The 26,541-nt window shown below is 46.5% G+C and overlaps 1 protein-coding gene across 5 annotated transcripts in view; it reads left to right on the forward strand.

Moving 5' to 3' along the window:
• The window catches only part of WFS1 (wolframin ER transmembrane glycoprotein), a 111,075-nt gene that overhangs the window by 13,001 nt on the left and 71,533 nt on the right, over positions 1–26,541 (forward strand). Inside the window, exons 1-2 of one of the 5 annotated variants that reach the window (XM_033949697.1) lie at positions 7,405–7,428; positions 9,711–9,902. In XM_033949697.1, coding sequence (XP_033805588.1) covers positions 9,716–9,902 — 187 coding nt within the window. In that variant the 5' untranslated portion in view covers positions 7,405–7,428; positions 9,711–9,715. Of the gene's footprint in view, positions 1–7,404; positions 7,429–7,518; positions 7,838–7,960; positions 8,129–9,710; positions 9,903–26,541 lie in introns of those variants that run through there. The other 4 variants (XM_033949677.1, XM_033949668.1, XM_033949699.1 and 1 more) reach the window with 4 other exon arrangements.

The following is a 26,541-nucleotide window of genomic DNA, read 5'->3' on the forward strand; positions in this document are numbered from 1 at the left end:
GTGAAGCAGCCCGCAGCAGGATCGCGAAGTCAGCGTCAGCGATCCCTGCGCTGCTTAGGGCTGCTTCCTGCGCCTCGATCCCACCCCTCCTCTGACGTCAGAGGAGGGACGGGACCGTGGCGCAGGAAGCAGCGCAGGGATCGCTGACGCTGACTTCGCGATCCTGCTGCGGCTGCTTCATAGGTGGTGCGGGGAGGCCAGGGGAGCGAGCGGTCCTTCGGGGTGGGGCGGGACATCAGGCCTTCAGGGTGGGGCGGGCGGGCAGGCAGGCAGGCTTTCAAGGGGGAGGGGGGTGACAGGCAGGCAGGCAGGCCTTCAAGGGGGGACAGGCCTTTGGGGGGGGGGTGCAGGCCTTCAAGGGGGGGCAGGCAGGCCTTCAGGGGGATGCAGGCCTTCGGGGGGTGTAGGCCTTTGGGGGGGTGCAGACCTTCAAGGGGATGCAGGCCTTCAAGGGGGGGGGGGACAGGCCTTCATGGGGGTGCAGACCTTCAAGGGAGTGCAGGCCTTCAAGGGGGGGTGCAGGCCTTCAAGGGGGAGTGCAGGCCTACAAGGGGGGGGGACAGGCCTACAAGGGGGTGGGACAGGCCTTCAAGGGGGGTGCAGGCCTTCAAGGGGGGACAGGCAGACCTTTAAGGGGGGACAGGCCTTTGGGGGGGGACCATAATTTAGAAGTACACGGAGGGAAGGGGGTGTTCAAAGAGACGTGCATATGCCAAATTTTGGGGGGGGGAAGAAATAATGGGTCTGAAAATAGAGGAGAGGGAGAGAGATGATGGACCATGGGATTAGGGAGGGAAGGAACAGAAAGGGAGAGAAATTGGACACAAGGGATGGTGTGGAGGAGGGATAGAGATACTGGATAGGAGGGTAATTAGGAAAAGAAAGGGAGAGATGGTGGACTCTGGGGTGGTGGGGAAGGAGGAAGAGATGCCGGATGAAAGGGTATTTAAGAAAAGGTGGATCTGTGGAGGGAGATGAAAGATACCAGACTTCCTGGGAAGGGAAGGGAAATGGAAAGGGAGGACAGAGTTGGCAGATGGATGGTTAGCATGCAGAAAGAAGGAGACCCTGGCAAACAAGTTATCAGAAGAAAACCAGAGCCTTGGACCAACAAGATTTGAAATATAACCAGACAACAAAAGGTAGAAAAATTAATTTTATTTTCTGTTTTGTGATTATAATATGTCAGATTTGAAATGTGTATCCTGCCAGAGCTGGTGTTGGACTGCAAACGTGAGCTAGGATTTAACAGAGAGAGGAAAAGGCCTTTTTGTTTCTTTATTTTATTTACACCACAGCGCCAGTGTGGTTAGGAGAAGCCAAAGGGGGTGAAAAAGCTATAAAACCCACCAGGAGTTTTGAAAAAAATCACCCAACTGGGCAGGAAAATCGAATTGAAAAACCAATTCAATATAGGCTGAATCGAATCAAAAAATTTTTTCCTGAATCTGGCAGCATTAGTTTGCGCTACTGTCTTAGACTTTAGGACCTGGGATTGGGGAGAGATGGCATCCTCAGTACTTTATAATGCAAGTGAAACGAGGATTTGGTCAGACTTTTGAAGGGTCTGCAGAAAAAAAATATTGTATAGGCCGGGGACATGAGACAGCAGGAAATGGGAACTTTTCTTCCTTCTATTTTTGTGAATGGAAAGGCTGAGGATGTCAGAGAGTTCAGTTAAAATATGTGCTTTATAAGAAAATATAATAATGTGTTTTATAAAGTTTATAGCATAGCTGGCCTACCCAGTGAGGTGTTCCTAGTGGTGATGGTGGCAGCGTGTCAATGTGTTGAGAGGAAGAGGTGGTCTGGGAAATTCTGCTGAGCAAACTCCGGGCCCATTTCCACCCCCCAGTTAGTCCACTCCATTCAACTGGTTCACACACTGAGTGGGTCTATGGTTGTTGTTTTGGGATCTCTTCCAGTGGTTTATCTCCTTCTGGTCCAAGGAAGGAAACTTTGTTATCCTTAGCATTGACCTACAGAATATGTTTGTAACAGCGCTGCTTGTGTGGCATTAGGCTATGTAGTGATCGAAAGAAAAAAACAGACCTTTGCACATTTTTGCACTATATGGTGGGTGTATGAGGAGATTCACATTTCCTGCACAGCTAAGTCCATGTGAAGTTACCTTGTGCTGTATTTGACATCTAGCAAGGTCTCTGTTTGAAAGGAAAGATCTAAACTTAAAAATGAAGTGGCCAGAAGTTATGGTAAAAGCAGATAGTGTAGCTGGTTTTAAGAAAGATTTGGACAAATTCCTGGAGGAAAAGTCCATAATCTGTTATTAAGACATGGGGGAAGTGTCTGCTTGCCCTGGATCGGTAGCATGGAATGTTGCTACTCTTTGGGTTTTGACCAGGTATTAGTGTCCTGGATTGGCTACCATGAGAATGGGCTACTGGGCATGATGGACCATTGGTCTGACCCAGTTAGGCTATTCTTATGTTATGTTCTCATCTGTAGGGGCCTTTGTTTTCACTTCTTATTTTAATGTATTTTTTTTCTGGGAACTTATCAGTGTTTTTTATAATGGGAACAAAAATGGAAGAGAATTAATGTGTGTGGGATGAGGGGGTAACTAATTTCTTCAGCTAAATAATTCAATCCACTTCAAACAGACATAGGAGAACTCACGCACCATTCACACACCCTCCAACCAAAAACGTCAAAAGAAAAAAAACTGTTCGACAACCTCCTAGCCATTCGAGCTGCAACACTCGACCCCCAACTCTACAACCAATTGACATCGACCACAGACTGCAAAACCTTTAAAAAGAAATAAAAACCCTTCTATTCAAAAAACACATAAAACCGAACTAACACAATCAGAACTGTCCCAAGCATCACTTGCAACTACTCCATATGTACTTCTGATGTCATGACAATTCAGACATAATTTATGTTATGTTATGTTTGGAATATAAGAAAATTTTCACTGCCTGTTTCTATTCTGACCATTTATTCTATTTCATGGTCATTACAAAAAATATTTTTTTACATAGGGGGGGGGTGTCAAAAAATGATGGGCCCCGGGTGCCACATACCCTAGGTACGCCACTGCCGCCACCCTAATAATAACAGTGACCTATCAAGTTACCCTTGTATGGGAGGTTTTTCTGAAGGAATTTTCTCTAGGGTAACTTGTGGTCCTTAACAGGGTATACAATCCATCATACCAGATCACAAGTACTTGTTAAGATTCCAATTTAAAATCCCAACATATTTTATGCTGCCTATCCTAGGAATAAGCAGTAGATTTCTCCAAGCTATCTTAATAATGGCTTATAGACTTTTCTTTTAGGAAATTATTTAAACCTTTTTTAATCCCTGCTAAGCTAACTACTTGTACCACATTCTCCAGTAACAAATTCTAGAGTTTAGTTACACTTTGAGTATAGAAATACTTCTTCAGGTTTGTTTTAAATCTACTATTTAATAGCTTAATTGTATGCCCCCCTAGTCTTAGTAAGCAAGCTATTCACAGAAAACCCTCTCTAGGTCCCAGTCTCCTGGAAAATTACTGACCTGTATCAAACATGTTTTCTTTCAAAATTGTTTGAGAAAGTAGTATTTTTAAAATTATCATAATTTGTTGAAAAAAAATTATCTCTCCACCCTAGACAATTGTTTGTTTTTTTGCACATTATAGTACTGAAACTGTTCAAGCTGCCTTACTTAGCAAGATCCATACACACTTGGATAAACATCTTGTTCTAGGCATTTCCTTGGATCTATTCACGGCCTTTGATTTGGTCGATCAAACCCTTATGCTCTCCTGTCTTCTCTTGGGTTAACTAATACCGTGCGTTAAACCGCCTGCAGCGCTAGTACCTAACGCCTCCATTGACGAGGCGTTAAGATTTTAGGCTGTCACGGGGGTTAGCACGTGATGAAATGTCCGACACTCTAACCCCCGTAGCGCGCCTTGATAAAAGGAGCCCTTGGTTTATAATTCTCCTCTGAATGTTTTGTAGTTGGATGTTGTGATCAGCAGGTTGAAATTGTAGTAGACTAGTTTCACTGCTTGGGTGGCTAGTAGGCCGTCATACATTTTCTTACGTTGTATGCCTTTGGTTGGGGGGTGAGTGAAGAGTGTCTGTGTTCTCCTTGGTCTGAATGTGTTGTTCCTGGTTAGGTGATTGCTTAGATAGGTTGGTCCATCGCCATTCAGGGCTTTGAATAGCATGCAGTAGAATTTGTAGAGTATGCGTGTTTGTACAGGAAGCCAGTGTGAGTCTTGGAAAGCAGTGGTAATGTGGTTGTATTTTTTCAATGAGTATATCAGTCTGAGGGCTGTATTGTGCACTGTTTGTAATTGTTTTTTCATGTTGGCAGGGCATGACAGGTATAGGATGTTACAGGAGTCTGAATTGTTTTTTGTCGAAATATTTTCATAAGAACATAAGAATAGCCAATAGCTTTTCAAGTAAACCTTCCAAATAAGCTAGGTCAGTCACAGTTTCAGACCTCTATTCTGTTTCTGTCTCTCTCCCACTTCCCCCTATCTGATATTACTTTCCCCTGGGGTCTATTGGACCTCTTTCCTTGATCTAATGTTACATTGCCCTAGAGTCTTTTGAACTCTCCTTCTTAACGTTTCCTGTATGAACCGATCTTGTATGAGTGTTCCTATTCTGTCCAATTACATAGTAGATGACGGCAGATAAAGACCCGAATGGTCCGTCCAGTCTGCCCAACCTGATTCAATTTAAATTTTTTTAACTTTTTTCTTCTTAGCTATTTCTGGGCAAGAATCCAAACCTCTACCCGATACTGTGTTTGGGTTCCTACTGCCGAAATCTCTGTTAAAACCTACTCCAGCCCATCTACACCCTCCCAGCCATTAAAGCCCTCCCTAGCCCATCCTCCACCAAATGGCCATATACAGACACAGACTGTGCAAGTCTGCCCAGTACTGGCCTTAGTTCAATTTTTAATATTATTTTCTTTGAACTCAGTCACAGTTTTACTCTCCACCACCTCTCTCGGGAGCGCATTCCAGGCATCTACCACCCTCTCCGTAAAGTAGAATTTCCTAACATTGCCTTTGAATCTACCACCCCTCAACCTCAAATTATGTCCTCTGGTTTTACCATTTTCCTTTCTACGTTAATACCCTTCAAGTATTTGAACGTCTGAATCATATCTCCCCTGTCTCTCCTTTCCTCTAGGATATACATATTCAGGGCTTCCAGTCTCTCCTCGTACGTCTTCTGGCGCAAGCCTCCTATCATTTCCGTCGCCCTCCTCTGGACCCTTTCAAGTCTTCTTACGTCCTTCGCCAGATACGGTCTCCAAAACTGAACACAATACTCCAAGTGGGGCCTTACCAATGACCTGTACATGGGCATCAACATCTTCTTCCTTCTACTGGCTATGCCTCTCTTTATACAGCCCAGCATCCTTCTGGCAGCAGCCACTGCCTTGTCACACAGTTTTTCTGCCTTTAGATCTTCGGACACTATCACCCCAAGGTCCCTCTCCCCATCCGTGCATATCAGCTTCTCTCCTCCCAGCATATACGGTCCCTTCCAATTATTAATCCCCAAATGCATTACTCTGCATTTCTTTGCATTGAATTTTAGTTGCCAGGCATTAGAACATTCCTCTAACTTTTGCAGATCCTTTTTCATATTTTCCACTCCCTCTTCGGTGTCTACTCTGTTACAAATCTTGGTATCATCTGCAAAAAGGTACACTTTTCCTTCTAACCCTTCAGCAATGTCACTCACAAACATATTGAACAGGATTGGCCCCAGCACCGAAACCTGAGAGACTCCACTACTCACCTTTCCTTCCTCCGAGCGACTTCCACTAACAACCACCCTCTGGCGTCTGTCCGACAGCCAGTTTCTAACCCAGTTCACCACTTTGGGTCCTAACTTCAGCCCTTCAAGTTTGTTCAACAGCCTCCTATGAGGAACTGAATCAAAGGCTTTGCTGAAATCTAAGTAAATTACATCTAGCTTATGTCCTCGATCCAGCTCTCTGGTCACCCAATCAAAAAATTCAATCAGGTTTGTTTGGCACGATTTACCTAGTTTCACGGACATCTTATTCAGTTCTATCTTTTGAGTGAGAAACTTTTCAACTTTACAGGTGGGTCTCCTGAAGCAGATAACAAAACGGGGCCGCGTTTGGGACCCTACAGGACTTTTTCCTCATAAGATAAGTGAGATTGTAACAATGCTCCAGTGACTTATGTTTCAAACAAAGGTGCAAAACAAGAAAAGAAATGTTTTTTGAACTTAAAATTTTGAAAAATAGATATAAACCAGTATTTACCATTTCTCAGAGAGTGATTTATCAAATATGCAATGACTGGATGGTAAACTCTTGCCCCAAGAGGGGGTTGTCTCTCTCTTCAGAGTTTCACTTCTCTGAGCGTACTTCAAAGTAATTTCACTCTCTTGGAATTGGTGTTCTTTATAGTCAAAGATGGATGTAGGGCAGAAAGTAAGAGAAAAACAGTAAATGGATAAGAAGGTCCTCGAGACACAGAGCTTTAACTTTAATAGCACAGACCAGAGACTGGGAAAAGGTGAGTAGAAAAAATAAAATCACCAGACAACAAAGGTAGGAAAATTGATTTTATTTTCAATTTAGTGATTGAAATATGTCAGTTTTCAGAATTTACATCTGCTTGTCTATATTTTGCACTGCTCAGGAAGAAATGCATTTGTTTCTATTTCTCTGATGTTGTACTGCATGCAGAGTCTAGCATTTTAGGACTTTTAGTTTGTGGTCCTGTATTTGCATAGGGTTTATCTGTGTTCTGCACGTGTGACCAAAGCCAGGTGTTCTGGTAGGAATGAATGTCAAGAAGCGTTATTGGGTCATGGCCCCAAGTAGGAAGACAGTATGTCAACTTTGGAAGGCCGCATCTGGAGGCCTCTGCGCATGTGCGGACGTCGATGTGATGACATCATACACATGAGCATGATGTCATCACATTGAAATCCTTACATACCAGGAAGCCCTCTAGACATGGCCCAGAGCTTGGGGAAGGAGACACAAGACTCATGTGGGAGTGGAACTGGAGGTGGAACAGGGTGGGGCTGGAATGGGATGAGGGTCAAGTGTTCTCTTTTTTTTTTTTAAAAGAGGAAAATCTTGTAGCCCTATCCTTTCCACTTCTCCCCCATCCTATGACGATCGCCCAACACCATCTTCCAAGTTCAGGCACGTGATTGATGTACTGACACCGCTTGACCTGCAGGGCTTTGTAACTACAAAGCCCTATGCAACTCAAACATTATGGTCAAACAAAAGATGTTTGAACCATATAGGATCCCGTAATTACAGAGACCCACGGGTCAAATGATGTCAGTTCCAACCGTAGCTTTAGGAAGAGGCCATAGATTGAAGGCTGGCATCCTTTTGTCTTTCGCCACAGTGAAACGTGCAGTCTCCTGCTCCGTCTCAGTCAGTCTACCAACACGTAAACTTCAGCGCCAGGGATGATGGAGGCAGAAGTTGGCTACGATTTATTTTAAAGAATACTCGTCCTCCATATTCATTTCGCGTTTTACCCTCTCAATGATCATCGACTTATACCGTCCTTTCCAGAGCACAAAATCCGCGCCCTTTTCCAGTAAACTTCGGGGAGCATGCGCGAAAGGACGACTCCAGACCCGGAAGCAGCGAGTGGTGTCATTCCGAATTGATGCGCATGCGTGCGTCCCCCCCCCCCCTCATAATTCCTTATGGTAGCGCTGTAGTAGGAACCGGTTTGGGAGCTGCGGTGAAAAAAAAAGTCCAAATTTGGTGGGAAAACCGTTTAACACTGCTGCATCTGCACTCTTAGTCTCGCAAGCTCAGCGTTGGACTGTAGGTATCACATCACTCATCAGCTGTTCGGGTCAACGCAACAGAAAGCAGTTTAAAACAATCTTGGTTGGGCCGGAGCCTGGGATGGTTCTCTCGCTTTGACGCCTATGCTTGAGCCGATGTTTCGGCGTCATTTTGCAATCTCCTTCGCCGAGCCTGGGTTCAGGACGTTTGAGTCCCCGGGTGGGGTACTGGCTGGGCTTGATCTGTTCATTCTTTCATGGGGAGGAGGAAGATCTCAAACAGGAGGGCCACACAAAAATCAAAACCAATCACTCCTTACTCATTCTTGCTGGTATCGCACGATATGAAAGCGCAGCTTGTTAAAATCGTGCCGGCTCCTTATTATCTCTGTTCTTTATTCTAGCGGCATTACTGTTTCGGGTTTGATGGTTACTGTTTTCTATTATCTTTTTATTTGTTTGTTACTTAAATTTAAAAAGGAGTCCTAGGCAAAGCCCTAAATGTGGATGTATAAGAGATAGTCTTATAGTTCCTATCTGCTATCATTTTTAAAAATATTTTTCATGACTATATCTTATGTTTATACTTTTTGAATATATCAGGGTATAGTATCACCTTGATTTAATTTACTTTTCACCTTTGAGGAAAGAGTTGTTCTAAGCCGGTATCAATAATATAAAACTATCCAATACCTCATGTACAAACTTAACCCCTTTTACAAAACTGTAGCGTGGTTTTTAGCTCTGGCCATGGCGGTAACAGCTCCAATGCTCATAGGAATTCTATGAGCGTTGGAGCTATTAGCACCGCGGCTGGCGCTAAAACCTGTGCTATGGTTTTGTAAAAAAAGGGGGGGGGGTGAGGGGTTAGGACTCCTATTATACTAAATGGTGGTAGAGGTTTCGACTGCAGGCTGGCGAGGTAAACGCTTCGACGCTCATAGTAATTCTATGAATGTTGGAGCACTTAACTCGCCAGCCCGCAGAAGAAACCTCTACTGCTGTTTAGTAAAACCCAGCATTAGCTTTTGAACCCTTCAGGGTCTGAAAATCCCATGCTTCTGGCATAATTCCACAGAAAAAACTTGAAAATTCTGCATTTTGAAAATTCTGTGCACAGTATTTCAAAATTCCGCAATGTTTATTTGTAGTGTTTTGCATAGAATTCCCCTATTCTAAGGTCTTAAATTCATTCCTGCCTTTTCCTTTCGCAGGTTTCAGGCTCTGTTTCCTCTCACTCTAACTGCAGTTTTGTCTGCCTCCTAAATCCCACTTATCTCTCATTCACACCCTGAATTTCCCCCCCCCCCATAGATCTAGCATCCATCTCCTCTTCACTCTGTGGTCCATCATCCATATTCCTTCCTCTTCCCTCCAAATTGCGGTCTACCATACATGTCCCCTCCCCCTTCTGCCCTCTCTCACTCTCTGACCATTCCTCCTGGCATCTTCCTGCTATCCTGACTCAACCCAACAAACCCCTCCCTCTCTCGTGTGGGTCTGTCCTCTGATTGAGCCCCCCCCTTTTCATCATATGGAGCTAATATGTCTTACCTGTGGGCTTTTCCAAAACAGCAGCAGCAGTTGGTCAGCAGAGGCAATGCTGTAAACAGGCTGCTTGTGACCAGCCCTGCCAGGGCCTTTCCTTAATTAGTCAAAGAGTACCAAGACCAATACTGTGATGTGTACTTTTTTACTGTGTAGTTTGAGGAGATGGAGGAGGTCAACAGGGACTGATAACATCACTGTAGAACTGGAATTCTATCTCGGTATACCAGTGGTTCCAAATATTATTTTCTTATTGGAGATTATTAGAAGAGCTCTGTGTGCTGGTTTCTTAAGATCAATGTTCAAAACAAAATTAGATAATCAGGCCCTGATTTTTTTTGTTGTTGTATTTTTATGTTTCTCTAGTTGAAATGGATTTGAATGCTGCTTCGCAGCCGCCTCCCTTGCTGTCTCAGCGGGGCAGATCCCAGTTAAATGCGACTTCTGTGGTGGACCCTATGGAGGATAATCAGACACCTGGACCTTTCTCAGCAGTCTCAGAATCTTCAACATTTTCCACTCTGACAGACAGCAAAGATGGCATTGAAAGAAAAAATGGTAAGTGTACATAAATGCCTTGCCCTGCCAACTAATACTTGTTTATGTGGAAATTTGTTGAGGCCTACCAAAGTCAAATAGTTGTGGAATCATTCTATAGCAGTGGTCTCAAACTTGTGGCCAGGAGGCCACATGCAGCCCACCAGATACTATTTTGAGGCCCTTGGTATGTTATCATAATCACAAAAGTAAAATAAAACAGTTTATTGATCATATGTCTCTTTAGCTATAAATTACAATATTATTATTAAGACAGCCAAAAGGAAAGATTTATAAACTATAAAGCGTTTTACCTCATACAAAATTGTCATTTCTTTAATAAGACATTAACTATTTTTTCAAAGGCTCTCCAAGTACCTACAAATCCAAAATATGGCCCTGCATAGGGTTTGGTTTGAGACCACTGTTCTATAGTATCCTAGCTTAGCCAAAATTTAGTTGACACCTTTTTCAGATGTAGATCAAGGCTAGTTACATTCAAATGCAGTAGTTATATTTCTTTCCTAGTTTGCTTATACACCTGAGACAGTGGAGGGCTAAGTGACTCACCCAAGATCCTAAGGAGTCACAGTGGAAATAAAACAAGGTATCTCTCGTTGTCAGTTCACTGCTGTAATAATTAGACTGCTGCTCTTCTTGAGAAAAATTGGAAATTGCTGCAATGTCTAATTGCAATGTGCTGCAAGATTTTCTCTAGCTGCTCTTTGGTATCTTTCACTGTTTGATGTCAACAGGCCACAGTCTTTTACAGTGGTCAGGAGAGCTGAATATTTAAATAAACCTTTTGATTTTCAAGTCTGCAGAATTTATTTGGAGCTGCACAGTTCCAATAGCTGTATTTCAAAGTCCATGTTGTCAGACAGAATTCAATCTTTTATTTATAATTTCTTTATTTATTAAAAAAACTTGTAAGCCACCTATAGCACAATTTAACAATACAAAAATCTAATAACCTTTTCATCAACAGACTAATCACATCTACTCTGCATAAATTGTTATACTACTGCATTACCCAGCATTCAATTCCACTTTAAAACAAAATAAAAATTACGGTCCCTTCTGTGCTTGAATGAGTTCTAAAGGGCAGTGGCGTACCAAGGGGGGGGGCAGTCCGCTGCGGGTGCAGCCTTAGAGGGGGTGCACAGCCGGCCAGGTCTGGAAAATTCCTGGGCTGCATCAGCCTCTCCCCTCCGCGACAGCACTCAGCGGCATCGGCGCCCCCCCCCCTCTGTGACAGCACTCAAGTTCGGCCTCTTTCTCCCGGCATCAACAGAACTTCAGATCGGCAACAGGTGTTCAGTCAAAAGCTTCCCCTGACTCAGCTTCCTGTTTCCGCCCAGGCAGTTCAGTCAGAGGGAAGCTTTTGACTGAGCACCTGTTGCCGATCTGAAGTTCTGTTGATGCCGGGAGAACTTGAGTGCTGTCGCGGGGGGGGGAGGGGGGCGCCAATGCTGCTGAGTGCCATCGCGGGGGGGGGGCTTGCCGATCTTGTTGCCAAAATCGAAAAGGTGAGGAAGGGAGAAAGATGGGCCTGTGGTGGATAGAGAGATTGAGAGAAGGGGACAGATGATGGAAGTGGGGGGGAAGAGAGAGAAGGGGCAGATGATGGAAGTGGAGAGAAGGGGGAGAGGGAAGAGGGCAGATGATGGAAGTGGGAAAGAGAGAAGGGGCAGATGATGGAAGTGGGGGAGAGAGAAGAGGGCAGATATGGAAGTGGAGAGAAGGGGGAGAGAAGAGGGCAGATGATGGAAGTGGGAAAGAGAGAGAAGGGGCAGATGATGGAAGTGGGGAGAAGGGAGAGCAAATGCTGAATGGAAGTGGAGAAAGAACACATACTGGATGAAAGGAGGGATAAAGAAAAAGGACATATGCTGGATGGGGGAAGAAGATAGTTAGTGAGATAGTGGAGGGGTGAAGGAAAGGGGTGGCATGCTGTGGGTAGACATAGTGAAAAGAGGGAATTTGAGGACTGCATAGTAAGAATGAATTTAATTTAGACGGACGCAGTAAATAAAGAAGGAAGACCAGAGAAGGAAAGGGAAGAGAGAGAGGAGAGAGAGATGCCAGAGAACGGGGAAGGAGACAGAGATATCAGATCTGAGCGGAGGAAATGAGAAGAGAGAGATGCTAAAAACCACAGGGGGGAGGGAAAGATAGATGAAAAGAGAAAGATGCCAGACCATGAGGGAACAGATGGAAGATGATAGATGCCAGACCAAAGGGGGGGGTCTAGAGGAGAGATGGCAGTGGGAGACAGACAGTTTCTGGAAGGGGCAGACAGTGGATGGAACGGGCAGATGCTGGATTGAAGAGACAGGGCAGACGCTGGAAGGAAAAGAGTGGCTTGTTTAGTTTTACAATGGGTGTATTGATGTTGTACTGCTCACTGCATATGTAAGATGCTGCCTTTTCCTAGGTACTCATGTGTGACGTGTGGCTTGTTACTAAAAATCATGTTTTTCATACAGATGGGGGGTGGCAAAAAATGATGGGCCCCGGGTGTCACATATGCTAGGTACGCCACTGCCAAAGGGGCCCTTTTGGATTTTCTTTTTAGTGGTGCCCCATTTCTGCAGCAGGTCTCTACTTCATCTAAGCCTATGATGATATCAGCAGGAGAGATTAGGGCTGCAGTAACTGGAACAGAAACCAGGACCCCATACCCTCCAATAGCAGAGAAAAATGGCTTTAGAATTTGAAACAAGAGTTAGTGACACTCTTAAGTAGCAATGAGGGGGCCTCACAACTGAAGGAAGAGGGTAAGCAGCAATAATCTTAAAATCTACAAGTTCTGAGTTACATATAAATCCAACTTAAGAACAGCTTTAAAAACATAACTTGTCCTTAACTGGGGACTGCCTGTACTACAGAGGTGCCCACACTTTTTGGGCTTGCGAGCTACTTTTAAAATGAACAAGTCAAAATGATCTACCAACAATAAAATTTTTAAAAACACAAAGCACACTGTACACAGAGAAAATGTTAATTATCATTTATATTCCGTTTTTTTTTTCAAAGAGATCTAGGCAGATGACTTTATGCAATGTCATTTCAGTAACAATTATACAAAAATAGACAGATATACCCCCTCCCTTTTTACTAAACGGCGATAGCAGTTTATAGCGCAGGGAGCTGCGCTGAATGCCCTGCGCTGCTCTTGATGCTCATAGGCTCCCTGTGCTAAAAACCGCTATTGCAGTTTAGTAAAAGGAGGGGCCATAGTGCAAAATATAGACAGCAGATATAAATTCTCAAAACGGACACATTTTGATCACTAAATTGAAAATAAAATCATTTTTCCTACTTTTGTTGTCTGTTGATTTCATGAGTCTCTGGTTGCACTTTCTTCTTCTAACTGTGCATCCAATATTTCTTCCCTTATTTCAGCCTCCTGTATGCTTCCTCTTCTCCAGACCTCTTTCCCTCCAGTAACTTTTTCTTCCTCTCCCTGCCCCTCCCCTTTCTTTCTGTCTCCCTACCCCCCTTTCTTTCTGTTTTCCTTCTTTCTGTCTCCCTGCCTTCCTCCTTTCTTTGTTTCTCCCTGCCCTCCCCCAAGCCACCGCCATCGGGGAACAGGCCCCCAAGCCGCCCGCTGCCAAGTTGTGAGCTCTCCCTGCTTCCCGACGTAGTAAAACAGAAGCGCCGGGCCGACCAGCCTTCCCCACAACATCAATTCTGACATCGGAGAGGAAGTTTCGGGCCAGCCAGGCAGCGATTGGCTGGCCTGGAACTTCCTCTCCAATGTCAGAATTGACGTCAAGAAGGGGGGGGGGAAGCTGGTCGGCCCAGTGCTTCTGTTTACCGCGTCGGGAAGCAGGTAGAATGCGAAGGCAATGCGAGTCTATCACAGAGCTCGGGATGGGCTCCACAATTGACTCGCGTTGCTGTCACGATCTGCTGGTCAATCGTGATCGACCTTTTGGGCACCCCTGCTGTACTACATGTAACTTATAGTTGTGTTGTTTTAGCAACAGCTTTGGATGGACGAACTTGTAATCTGATTCCTTTAATAGCCTGACAACCATATAAGTATGTCTAAAGGTCTTATTGTATTTCTGTGCCTAAAAAGTGCACTTTTTTATTGGAATTTCTTTTATAACGTAATGTGCACTGTATCAATAAACAATACAGGATATGGAAATAACAATAAATACAAAAGAAGTATGAATTAAACAATATAATATATTCCATCAAGCCCCCAGAGGGAAATGCCCTTTGATCAAGGAAAACTTGAACGAAAGAACAATGATATACTGGTAATCCTAAATTTCAAGGCATCCCTCTCCCCCTCCTCTTTTATTAAACTGTGATAGCGGTTTTTAGCGCAGGGAGCCGCTGCGTGCTGCTCTTGACGCTCATAGGAACTGTATGAGTGTCGGCAACATCTCAGAAGCAGCACAGAGCATTTAGCGTGGCTCCCTGTGCTAAAAACTGCTATCACGGTTTAGTAAAAGTGCGTGTGTGGGAGGGTAAATCTTCATTATCTCCCTCAAAACTGAAATCATAAATATTTATTTATCATGTAATTTTAAGAAATTGTTCTAATTGCATTGGATCCCAAAAAGTAAAATCCTTATTCTGAAAATTTATCAAACATTTACAAGGAAATTAAAAAAATAAAATGTGGCACCCAAAGATACAACTCTAGATTTTAATGCTAAAAAAAGCTTATAATGTGCACTTTTATCCAATAGTATTAGACTCTGATATCCGGCACCAATGGGGGTTGATAGATGCTGGATAAATGTAGTTTTTTTTTTTGCTTGAGAGTTACTATTTTTAATGAGATAGTGATGATGTGTTTTGTTTGTTTATTTTTTGCTTATGTGTATATGTTGTAACCTGCATAGATTTTTGTGATATGCAGGATATAAATAAATAAAATAAATAAAAAAATAAGCCTAACTAATACTATACCCCATACCATACCTTTCTGGTCTGAGTCACACTCTCTTTCTCTCTCTCATCCCCCCACCCCCACTTTTAGGTCCAGTATCTGTTCCTCTCTTCCCACCCTCCGTTCTGGTCTGGGCCACTTTGTTCCCCCCCCCAGGTCTGGCCTCAGATGGACCCCCCTCTGTAGAGCCGGTATCTCTTACCTGTGGCTCTCCTGAAGCAGCAGTGGCAGCCAGTCAGCAGAGGCAGCACTGTAACAGGCTGCTTGCGGCATGCCCTGGCAGGGCATCTTCTCTGCCGCATTGGAAGTGATGCGGCAGAAGGGCCCTGCCGGGGCTGGCCGCAAGCAACCTGTTTACAATGCTGCCGCTGCTGCAGTTGCTTCGGGGGCTGGAGGGAGAGGGGGGGAAGTTGTTGGGTCAGTAGCATGGGTGACAGTTTTTTTTTTTGGGGGGGGGGGGTTTGCGGCAATTTTTTTTTTTTTTTTTCTGATTGGTTGAGAGTGCCGGTTGGTTGAGTACCAGTTGACTGGGATTCTACTGTATTGTTTTTTGTAAACTGGAAGATCCCCCTGCATGCTATATGCATGAGCACGCTATACTGATTTTTTTTTTTTTACAGTTTGCCAAATGTGGTATCTCCCCTTTTCACTTCTTTTTCTCTCCCCCCCCAACCTCCACTATTTTGGTATGAATTTTTTCCCTTCCTCTCTTCCACCCCCCTTGTAGTCATTACTTTGTTTCTGAATCCGATCCAGTACGGATTCTTATAAGCATCCTTGAGCGGCATCCTCTGGTGCATCCTGCCTACTCTGATACACGTTCTCTGCACCAGAGGAAAAGCTCCCAATGTTGCTCAAGATTGCCTATGTGAATTGCTGCCGAATCGGATTCGGGAACAAAATAAGGAAGACTGAAGGGGGGAAAGAGAGGAAGGGGAGTGGGAGCAATGCAAGTTACAGAGTACTGCAGCAGGTGCCCGATGCCTGAAGAAGTAGTATTTTATGCATATGTATGCATTTAAATGTGTGGGTATGTTAAATGAGGGTTGTTTTTTTTTTACATAGGCATGCATTATATACAAAAAGTACAGTACATTCTACAAAGAGAATATAATAGTTTGACAAACAGATTCATTAAGTGTGATAGTGAGAGTTAAGTGTGACATGTTTCCTGCCATACTCCAAATTGCTGACAGTAGGACTTCAGCTGGGCAAAGCGGTAGCAAGCAGCTGTTGATGTTGATCTTTTGAAAGCAGAATAAGCATTACATGTATTTACATGTGATTTGTACTGATATGGAAAGATGAATTACAGAGCTTGCTACCTCTTCTTTCGAGTTCTATACATAGACTTTTGCGCACAGACTTTTGTAATAACAAAAGCTCTTGCTGAGGTTGCGCCAGCTAACTACCCACCATGTAAGCAAAGTTGGCATGGCAACCACAAATCAGCATGACATTTCCCTATATTATCTGTTCATCCCCACTGCATTGAATTTACATAGCTCAGTTCTCTTCTTCTATGTCATACCATCTGTCTTTCTCCTCTTCACTCTCCTATTAATGGCCAAATTTTTTTTCTGTTAATCCACCCTGTTTATGGAATCTGCTTGTCTAGTTAGAAGGCCAGTCCCCTTCAACATCTTTAAAGCCCATATGAAAGGCTGCTGCTATTGGCAAGAATTCCATTTGCATTCCTCAGCTTCCAAAGAACACAACCCTGTAGTGCTTTGGAGGGCTGGTTCTGCATCACTATTGTTGGCAGAACATTCAAGCTAGTGTCATGAACATTCAAAAGCGTCAGGATTTCCTTTTCTGCTTTTTAAACATTTATCATCTACAACTTACCCAGATAGGTTCTGACTGAAATTAAACTTAAGGGCAGTGGCATCTACCTTATGCATTCAGGGGCCAGCTAAAAAAATAAGCCTGAAGTTTTTATCCTACTATGCAGCAATATTTGAGTACAGTTATGTTCCCTTTATACAAATTTTAAGGCACATAGCATTTCACTTGCCAGATTGCTAGAAAAATTTAGCCAAATCTCCATTGAAGTGCAAAATTTATATATTGACTCTTCTTAAAATAGGTTTACCATTACCGTATATACTAGAATATAAACCGACCCAAATGTAAACAAAGGTAACCTTTCTTCCCCCCAAAAAAAGAAGAATAAAGGTTTATTTGAATATAAACGAGGGGGTTAATATTCAAGTGCCTTGCCTTGCCCTGCAAGGCTCTGCCTCTTGTCTTCCTCCCTCCTTGCTCTGCCAGACTCTGCATCCAGCCCCCTCAGTCACTCTCACCTCTGCCCTGCCAGGTCTTATACCCCCCTCCCTCCTGATGCTTTGCAGGCTTCCACAGGGCCTGTCGTAAGTCTTGGTGGGCCAGGACAGCAGGGATCCCTCCTGTCCCAGCCAATTCTAATAATTTTTGCCTCCCTTCCACCTCCCCGCGTACCTTTAGAATCCATGGTGGTTCAGCGTTGTACTGCGGCAGGAGCGACTTTAGCTCTTACTCGTGCAGAGTCACTAGCGCTTCCGTGACAACTCGCAGTAGCCAATCAGCTAGTGGTTCTGCATGGACAGGAGCGAAGGAAGGTTGCTCCTGTTGTGGTTCACTGCTGGACCACCAGGGATTCTAAAGGTATGCAGGAGGGTGGTAAAAATTCTTAGAATCAGTTGGGACAGGAGGTGGGAGGGATCCTTGTTATCTTGGCCCACCGCTGGACCATGAGTTCTCACAACAAGCCAGACAGAGGCCTGCAACAGGTTAGGGAGGGGGGTTGAGTCAGTGTTGACCCGAATATAAACCAAGACACCCCCTATTTTTGGGTCATTTTTTGTACACAATATTCTAAATGAGGTCTCGCCACATGGACATCAATACCTCCTTTTTCCTACTGGCCATACCTCTTCCTATGCACCCTAGCATCTTTCTAGCTTTTGCCGTCACCTTTTCAACCTGTTTGGCCACCTTAAGATCATCACATACAATCACACCCAAGTCCCGCTCTTCCGTCATGCACATAAGTTCTTCACCCCCTAAACTCTACCGTTCATTTGGGTTTTTGCAGCCCAAATGCATGACCTTGCATTTCTTAGCATTAAATTTTAGCTGCCAAATTTCAGACTATTCTTCAAGCTTCGCCAGGTCTTTCTTCATGTTATTCACATCATCCGGCGTGTCTACTCTATTGCAGATTTTGGTATCATCCGCAAAGAGGCAAACAACCCTTCAGCAATATCATTTATAAAAATGTTAAAAAGAACAGGCCCAAGAACAGAACCTTGAGGTACACCACTGGTAACATCCCTTTCCTCAGAGTGATCTCCATAAATCACTACCCTCTTGTCGTCTTCCACTCAACCAGTTCCTGACCCAGCCTGTCACTTTGAGGCCCATCCCAAGAGTACTCAGTTTATTTATTAGATGTCTGTGTGAAACACTTGTCAAAGGCTTTGCTAAAATCTAAATGTACCACATCTAGCACACTTCCTCTACCCAATTCTGTGGTCACCCAATCAAAGAAATTGATCAGCTTTGTCTGACAAGACCTACCTCTAGTGATTGCCTCTAATCCTGTAATCCACTGGATTACAGAAACTTCACCATTCTCTGTTTTAAAAACATTTCCATTAATTTGCTTACTTACTGGCCTGTAATTCCCTACTTCTTCCACTTTTGTGTAGAGGGCCCACATTCAGATGGCCTTTCTCCAGTCCTCCGGTTTTTTCTGCCTTCAGTTTTCTATCTAGTCTGCTTATCCATGCCATCTACTAGCCTTCTCCCTTAGAGAGCCGATGTACTTATCTCAAATTTCCATGACTTCAGATACATTTTTCACCTCCGCTTGGAGGCCATTCCATGCATTCACTATCCTTTCCGTGAAAAAGTGTTTTCTGGGGTTACTTCTAAGTGTGTCCCCTTTCACCTTCATCCTAAACTCCCTCATTTCAGTGTTTCCTTTCAATTGAATGAAACTCTTTTCATATGCTTTTATGCCATGTATGTATTTACTGAGAACTAATACAATTACAAACATATAGCAGAATAACAATATAGCTTTATTATCAGGTCTTCAGACTGCCAACCGTGTAGCTTAACACAGTTGGGCTGCAATCATCATTGGACCAATGCTATGTACTCATTTTCATCCTGTACTACTTCTTACTACTTTTATTTTAAACTTTTTATATCATAGAAACATAGACAATGACGGCAGAAAAGGGCCATAGCCCATCAAGTCTGCCCACTCTAATGACCCACCCCCCTCGACTTTACCCCCCTAGAGATCCCATATTGTGAATAAGTTATTCTTGTCAGCCAAATAAATGAACTTATCTTTTAATACAGCACCACCCCTTCCGACGAGCCCCTTTTCACTGAAATCATTGCTGTGCTGCATTGCATAAATTTTTGAGTTTAACTCTGTGCTTTAACACCGTCGCAGTCTAAAGAAGAACATGGTTACAGCTACATGGTTGGCAGTCTGAAGACCCGATAAAAAAGCTATATTGTTATTCTTCTGCATGTTTGTAATTGTATTAGTTCTCAGTTTATACAGCACATAGGTATTGTGCATTGAGCGCTTAAACATTTCTATCATATCTCCCCTCTCCTGCCTTTCCTTGAAATATGTATATTGAGATCATTAAGTCTGTCCCTGTATGCTTTATGATAGACACTGACCATTTTAGTAGCCTTCCTCTGGACCAACTCCATCCTGTTTATATCTTTTTTAAAGGTGTGGTCTCCAGAATTCTACACAATATTCTAAGTGAGTTCACTATAGTCTTGATATAGGGGCATCAATACCTCCTTTTTTCCTACTGGCTATTCCTCTCCCTTTGCACCCAAGCATACTTCTAGCTTTCACCGTTACCTTTTCAATCTGCTTGGCTACCTTAAGATCATCATTTACTGTCACACCTACTGTAAGTTCCACTCCTCTTTCTTGCCCAAAAGTTCTCCCCTCCCCATACCCTCAGATTTTTGCAGCCTGAATGCCCTTGCATTTCTTAGCATTAAATCTTAGCTACCAAATTCCATGCTGTTTTTCAAGCTTTACTAGGTCCTCCCTCATGTTATCCACTCAATCGGGGGTATTTGCTATATTACAGATTTTGATTTCGACCACAAAGAGGCAAATCTTACCTGACAGCCCTTCAACAATATCGCTTTCAAAAATGTTGAAAAGAACAGGTTCAAGAACTGATCGTTGCAACAAACCACTGGTAACATCTCTTTCCTAAAAGCAACTCCATTTACCATCACCCTCTGTCGCCTTCCTAACCCAGTCCATTACTTTGTATCCCATACTGAGAGTACTTGGTTTTTTTATTAGACACTTTTTTAGAATGGTGTCAAAATCTTTACGAAAATCTAAATGCATGAGATCTAGACCTCTCCCTCTATCCAACTCTCTGGTCACTCAGTCAAAGAAATTTATCAGATTTGTCTAAAAAGACCTGCCTCTAGTGAATCCATGTTGCTTTGGGGCCTATAATCCAGAAACTTCACTATTCTCTGTTTTTAAGCGTGTTTCCATTAATTTACTTAGGACAGAAGTCAGACTTGCCAGCCTTGTATTTCTCTGTACTTGTGGATCATAAAAAAATGCAGTATGTGCTCTGCTAGTAGATTATTATGACTCAGATCTCTTTAAAAGGTTTTGGTTCTGCAAACAGAATGTCTGACTAATGGCATAAAAATCTCTTGTCATTTGATTGAACAGAATAGCTGTGTACAGAGAGCACAGGTCTTCTGACATACCAATGTCACAAGACCATCTAAAATATTTCCACACTAAAAACTAGCCTCAAGGGGTATTTTGCAGCTTGTACTACTGTGGGCTACATCTCCAGGGCCTGGACTCGTTTCCATAAGAGTTCCAAAGACTGCACTTCATCTTCACTGCAGGATTGATAGCATTATGTCTTGTGTTACATGTGCTATGTGAGCTCTGTGAGATGTCAAGAGGTTATCGAGTAAACGCAATATATATTTTTTTCTTTAGCACTCTCCAGACCAGTAGAGGTTAACTTTACGAATGGGTATATATCTAATCATGACCAGCAGGTGGAGACTGAAAACAAAACTTTGGGACAGTATATCCTAGCCCCTCCTCTCTATTTCCCTCAGTCTTCTTTCAGTCTCCAGCAGGTGTTGAGTGATCTGTACCCATCTCCCTTGGTAGGGCTGTTGGAATTTGTTTAAGGGGTTTATTGTCCCTGTTTTTAGCCGGACGGAGCTTGGACGGACTCTGTTTGGGGGTTCGTCCGACCTCGGGGGTGTCAAACCCGGCGGGTCACGAGCGGGGTCCCTCCCCCCACTTCCTCCACCTCCCCACATTTTTTTAGAGGAGCCTCAGCAATAAGCCTTGCCCCCTAAATCAAGCAAGACTATTGCTTTGAGAGCCTGTGGAGTCTGTTCTGTAAAAAAAAAAAAAAAAAAAAAAAAAAAAAATCCTGAGGTAGTGCTGGTCTGGAGGGTTGTATCCCTTTAAGAAAACTGTATTTTACTGTATTTTTTCAACTAACCGGCACTTTTTTACAGCTAGGTCGCGTATGGAGCAATGAGCACTTCTAAAGGGAAAAAGTGCTCATTGTGCTCCAGACGCGAGGCACTCGCGGCCGGCCTGTGCAAGCGGTGTTCAGGCCGGTGCGGTGGAGGAGCTCCGTCGGCAGCGGCTGCAGGCGCCCAGAGCTCCCCGCCGATGGTGCCTCGCGAGTCGGCAGGGAACGGAGGAGAAGCCCGGTCTTCTCCGTCCGCCCACGGAGGGATTCCCCGAGCCGCCGACGGTCGGGTTTTTGAGGATTCCCTCTCAGCTGATATTTTGACAGCTGATGCCGGCTTGCCTGTTTTAGCGGCTGAGACTTTTCAGGTCTCTCAGCCGCTGCAGGCTGTGGAGGGAGCTGTTTTGGCGGGAAAGACGCCATCTTCTCTGTCTGGCCCCTCCATTTTGTCTTCCACCTCAGGTGACCTTCCCCCTGTTTTGACTATGCAGGGGCAAGGTTCTGCTGGGTCCCCTGCTGTGGCAGGGAGTCCCTTGGGACCCTCGGGGGGGTTTTCTCCTGAATTTTTCTTTTCTTTATGCAGAGCCTATTTTCAGGCGGCTGGGGGTCCCGGTTGCGCCCAGGGGGTCTCGGGGGGTGGTTTTTCCTCCGCGCTTCCTGCGGCTTTGCCTCTTTCGTCTGGCGTGACGTCCCCTCCGCCGCCTCCCTTGTCCAAGCGTCCGCGGGTGTCGTGGGACGAGAATTTGTGGTCGGAGGAACGGGTCGGTCTGGAGGAGGACCTGGACCCTTCTGAGGAATTCCAGGACTCTCTGGAGGGGACGGAAGCTGGCGGCGGGTTGTCGGATTTCCCGTTCTCCAGTGACGAGGCGTCTGTGGTGCGTCTTTTTCAGAAAGATGAGTTGCCTGACCTTATTCAACAGGTTTCTTCGGTTTTGCGTTTTGAGGACGCGCCGCCGGAGACTCCGCGTGTGGGGGACCCCCTGTTGCGGGGGATCCGTACCGTTTCCCGCTCTTTTCCTATGCATCAGGATATTCGGGATATTATCCTGGAGCAGTGGAAAACGCCGGAGACGCCGTTTCGGCTGGCGCGCAGCATGGCTCGCCTGTATCCCATTCCTGAAGGGGATCGGGCTACGTTAGCTTCGCCGGTCGTGGATGCGGTGGTCTCGGCAATTTCCAAGCGGCATACCGTGCCTGTTGAGGGCGGTTCTGCCTTGCGAGATCCTGAGGAGCGCAAATTGGAGGGCCTCCTTAAGCAAAATTTTCAGGTCTCTGGCTTTGGGGTCCAGGCGGCTATTTGTGGGGGACTGGTCGCTCGCGCCGTGTTTCGGTGGGCGGAGCGGGTCTTGGATCGAGAGTCTGACGACTGGTCTCTGGTGGATCAGGAGGTTGCGAAGATTGAGATGGCGGCCTCATTCCTCTCGGATGCTCTCTATGACTTGGTGCGGATCTCGGCTAAGTCTATGGCTTTTGGCGTGGCCGCAAGGCGTGTGTTGTGGCTGCGCGCTTGGGCGGCGGATGCTGCGTCCAAAGCTAAGCTTACTAAATTTCCCTTTCGGGGGTCGTTTTTGTTTGGAGAGGATTTGGATAAGTTGATTCAGACTCTGTCGGACTCGAAAGTTCCCCGTCTGCCGGAGGACCGTGCCCGCCCGGCGTCTCGGGGGGGTGCGGCCCGGGGGCGTTTGCGGGATTTTCGCAAGTATCGCCCTGGGCGTGGGGCTGCTTCTTTCCAGTCTCCGGGATTTTCCCGGGGTCGGTTCTTCCAGCGTATGCAGCCCTTTCGGGGGGCCCGTCGGGGGGCAGGGAATCCCTCCGCCGGTTCCCCCGCTTCCCGTCCTGCACAATGACGCCTTGCCGGCGCCCCCTTTGGTTCCGGTGGGGGCCCGGCTGCGCGAATTTTTCCCCAAATGGGCCGAGATCACGTCCGATCAGTGGGTCCTGGAGGTGGTGCGGGACGGTTATGCCCTGGAGTTCGCCCGCTCTCTACCGGATTTTTTCCTCGCTTCTCCATGTCAGACTCCGGGGAAGACGCAGGCTTTTCGCCAGACCCTTCAGCGCTTGCTAGATCTCAGGGCAGTTGTTCCGGTGCCCCCTCCGGAGTGGGGCACGGGCAGGTACTCCATTTACTTTGTGGTGCCCAAGAAGGAGGGGACTTTTCGGCCCATCCTCGATTTGAAAGGGGTCAACAGGGCTCTCAAGATTCCCTCTTTCCGTATGGAAACTCTGCGGTCGGTCATTCTGGCGGTTCAGCCGGGGGAGTTTCTCACTTCTCTCGATCTGACGGAGGCCTACTTGCATGTTCCCATTCGGGCCTCTCATCAGCGTTTCCTGCGCTTTGCGATCTTGGGTCGGCACTTTCAGTTCTGTGCGCTTCCCTTTGGGCTGGCCACGGCTCCTCGGACGTTCACCAAGGTGATGGTGGTCGTCGCGGCAGCCTTGCGGTCGGAGGGCATCCTGGTACACCCCTACCTGGACGACTGGTTAATTCGGGCAAAGTCGTTGCAGGAAAGCTCCCGGGTTACTGCTCGGGTGGTGGAGTTTCTCCGGTCGCTGGGCTGGGTGGTCAACCTTTCCAAGAGTCGGTTGGTCCCGGCTCAGCGTCTGGAGTACCTAGGGGTGCTGTTCGACACCTCCTTGGGGAAGGTCTTCCTCCCAGAGGGCCGGGTGAGCAAATTGCAATCTCAGATTCGCCTGCTTTTGGCGTCCCGGTGTCCTCGGGCGCGAGATTTCCTCCAGGTCTTGGGGTCGATGGCGGCGTCCCTGGACGTGGTGAGGTGGGCGCGGGCCCACATGCGTCCTCTCCAGTATGCTCTGCTCCGGAGGTGGTCTCCCCAGAGGCACGGGATGGATGTTCCGGTTCCCCTGCGAGGCTTGGCGCGCTGCAGTCTGCGTTGGTGGCTCCAGACCCCTCACCTAGTTCAGGGGGTGGGTCTGGATCTCCCGCAGTGGACGGTGCTCCTGACGGATGCGAGTCTCCTGGGTTGGGGGGCTCAGTGTTTGGGTCACTCAGCCCAGGGCACCTGGTCCGCGGAGGAGGCCGCCTGGTCGATCAACGTGTTGGAGACCAGAGCGGTCCGTCTGGCGCTGTTGGCTTTCCACTCCCTGTTGCGGGGCAAGTCGGTCAGAGTGCTGTCGGACAATGCCACGGCGGTGGCTTATGTCAATCGTCAGGGGGGCACCAAGAGCACTCAGGTGGCGCAGGAGGCGGCTCTGCTCATGGTTTGGGCGGAATCCCATCTGCTGGACCTCTCGGCCTCTCACATAGCCGGAGTAGAAAATGTTCAGGCAGACTTCCTCAGTCGTCACTTCCTAGATCCAGGAGAGTGGTGTCTCGGCGCCGAGGCGTTTCAGTTGATAGTGCAGGCTTGGGGGCAGCCCCTGATGGACCTGATGGCCACGGGTGGCAACGCCAAAGTGCCCCGCTTCTTCAGTCGTCGCAGGGACGGTCTGGCCGAGGGTCTGGATGCTCTGGTCCAGCAGTGGCCAACGGAGGGGCTGTTGTATGTATTCCCTCCTTGGCCGCTGGTGGGCAGAGTGCTTCTTCGCATTGTTTACCATCCGGGTTTGGTGGTGCTGGTGGCGCCGGATTGGCCTCGCCGTCCGTGGTATGCGGATCTGGTGAGGCACCTGGTAGCGGGTCCTCTTCCTCTGCCTCTCTCGGACGACCTGCTGATGCAGGGTCCCATTCCCATGTTCGACCCGTCTCCCTTCTGTCTTACGGCGTGGCTCTTGAAAGGGGTCGCCTTAGCAAGAAGGGATATTCAGACAAGGTGATCTCTACACTGTTGGGGTCCCGGAGGCTTTCTACCTCTCGGGCTTATGTGCGGGTTTGGCGTCTCTTTGAGGAATGGTGTCGGGCGCGGGGAGTGACCTCTTTTCGCGCTTCTCTGCCTAACATTCTGGAGTTCTTGCAGGACGGTCTGGATAGAGGCCTGGCTTGGTCTTCTCTCCGGGTTCATCTTGCGGCCCTGTCGGCTTTTCGAGGGTTGGTGTCAGGTCAGCGTTTATCGGCTCTTCCTGATGTGATTAGGTTTTTGCGGGCGGCCAAGTTGCTTAGGCCTCCCCTACGGCCCTCGGTTCCCTCTTGGGATCTTAATCTGGTGCTTTCTGTATTGGTGCGTCCGCCTTTCGAGCCGTTGGACGACTGTTCTTTGAAGGACCTTACTTTGAAGGCGGTCTTTTTGGTGGCCATTACTTCTGCTCGGCGTGTTTCTGAGCTGCAGGCTTTCTCTTGTAGGACTCCCTTCTTGGAGTTTTCTAGGGAGCGGGTCGTCTTGCGGCCTGTTCCTTCCTTTCTGCCTAAGGTTGTTTCTCCTTTTCATGTCAATCAATCGGTGGTTCTCCCGGTCTTGGGTGGTCGGGAGGGCTCTTCTGAGCAACGGCAGCTGCGCAAGTTGGATGTCGGTCGGGTCCTTCGCTCTTATGTGCAGCGGACCCAGGAATTCCGGAAGTCCGATCGTCTCTTTGTCCTCCTGGCGGGTCCTCGTCGGGGAGCTGGCGCTTCTAAGGCTACTATTGCGCGCTGGATCAAGGAGACGATTGCTTCCGCTTATCTTCTGAAACAGCAGCCTGTTCCGGAGTTTCTCAAGGCTCATTCCACTCGGGGTCAGGCGGCTTCTTGGGCTGAGTCGTCGCTCGTGCCTCCTGTGGATATTTGTAAGGCTGCGGTTTGGTCCTCCTTGCATTCCTTTGTTCGTCATTATCGGGTTGATGTGCAGGCGCGTCGGGACGCGGTGTTCGGTGAGCGTGTACTGGTATCGGCCCTTCGGGGGTCCCGCCCGTGAGAGGGACTGCTTTGGTACGTCCCATTCGTAAAGTTAACCTCTACTGGTCTGGAGAGTGCTAAAGAAGGAGAAATTAGGTTCTTACCTGCTAATTTACTTTCTTTTAGCTTCTCCAGACCAGTAGAGGTCCCCACCCTGTCTGTTGTTGTTGTTGTTGGGGCTGTTGCGCGGGCAGTTTTTGGTTTTTTGCTGCGGGTTCTAGTATTTTTCTAGGGCCGGGGAGAATTGAAGAACAGCGGCTGTGGCTCGGCTGGCTTAGCTGGCGAGCTGTGGGGACATTCTTCTTTCGGGAATTTCTCCTCTGCATTTTCCAACAGCATTTTGGGTTTTGTTATTTGTTACTCCTTTCGGAGTATTGTTTTTTCTCTCTGTTGTTTTCCAGTTCTTGGTTCTGCTTGGCTATTCGGCAGACTGAGGGAAATAGAGAGGAGGGGCTAGGA

This window comes from Geotrypetes seraphini, chromosome 1 (genome assembly GCF_902459505.1).
Source record: "Geotrypetes seraphini chromosome 1, aGeoSer1.1, whole genome shotgun sequence".
Taxonomy (NCBI): Eukaryota; Metazoa; Chordata; class Amphibia; order Gymnophiona; family Dermophiidae; genus Geotrypetes; species Geotrypetes seraphini.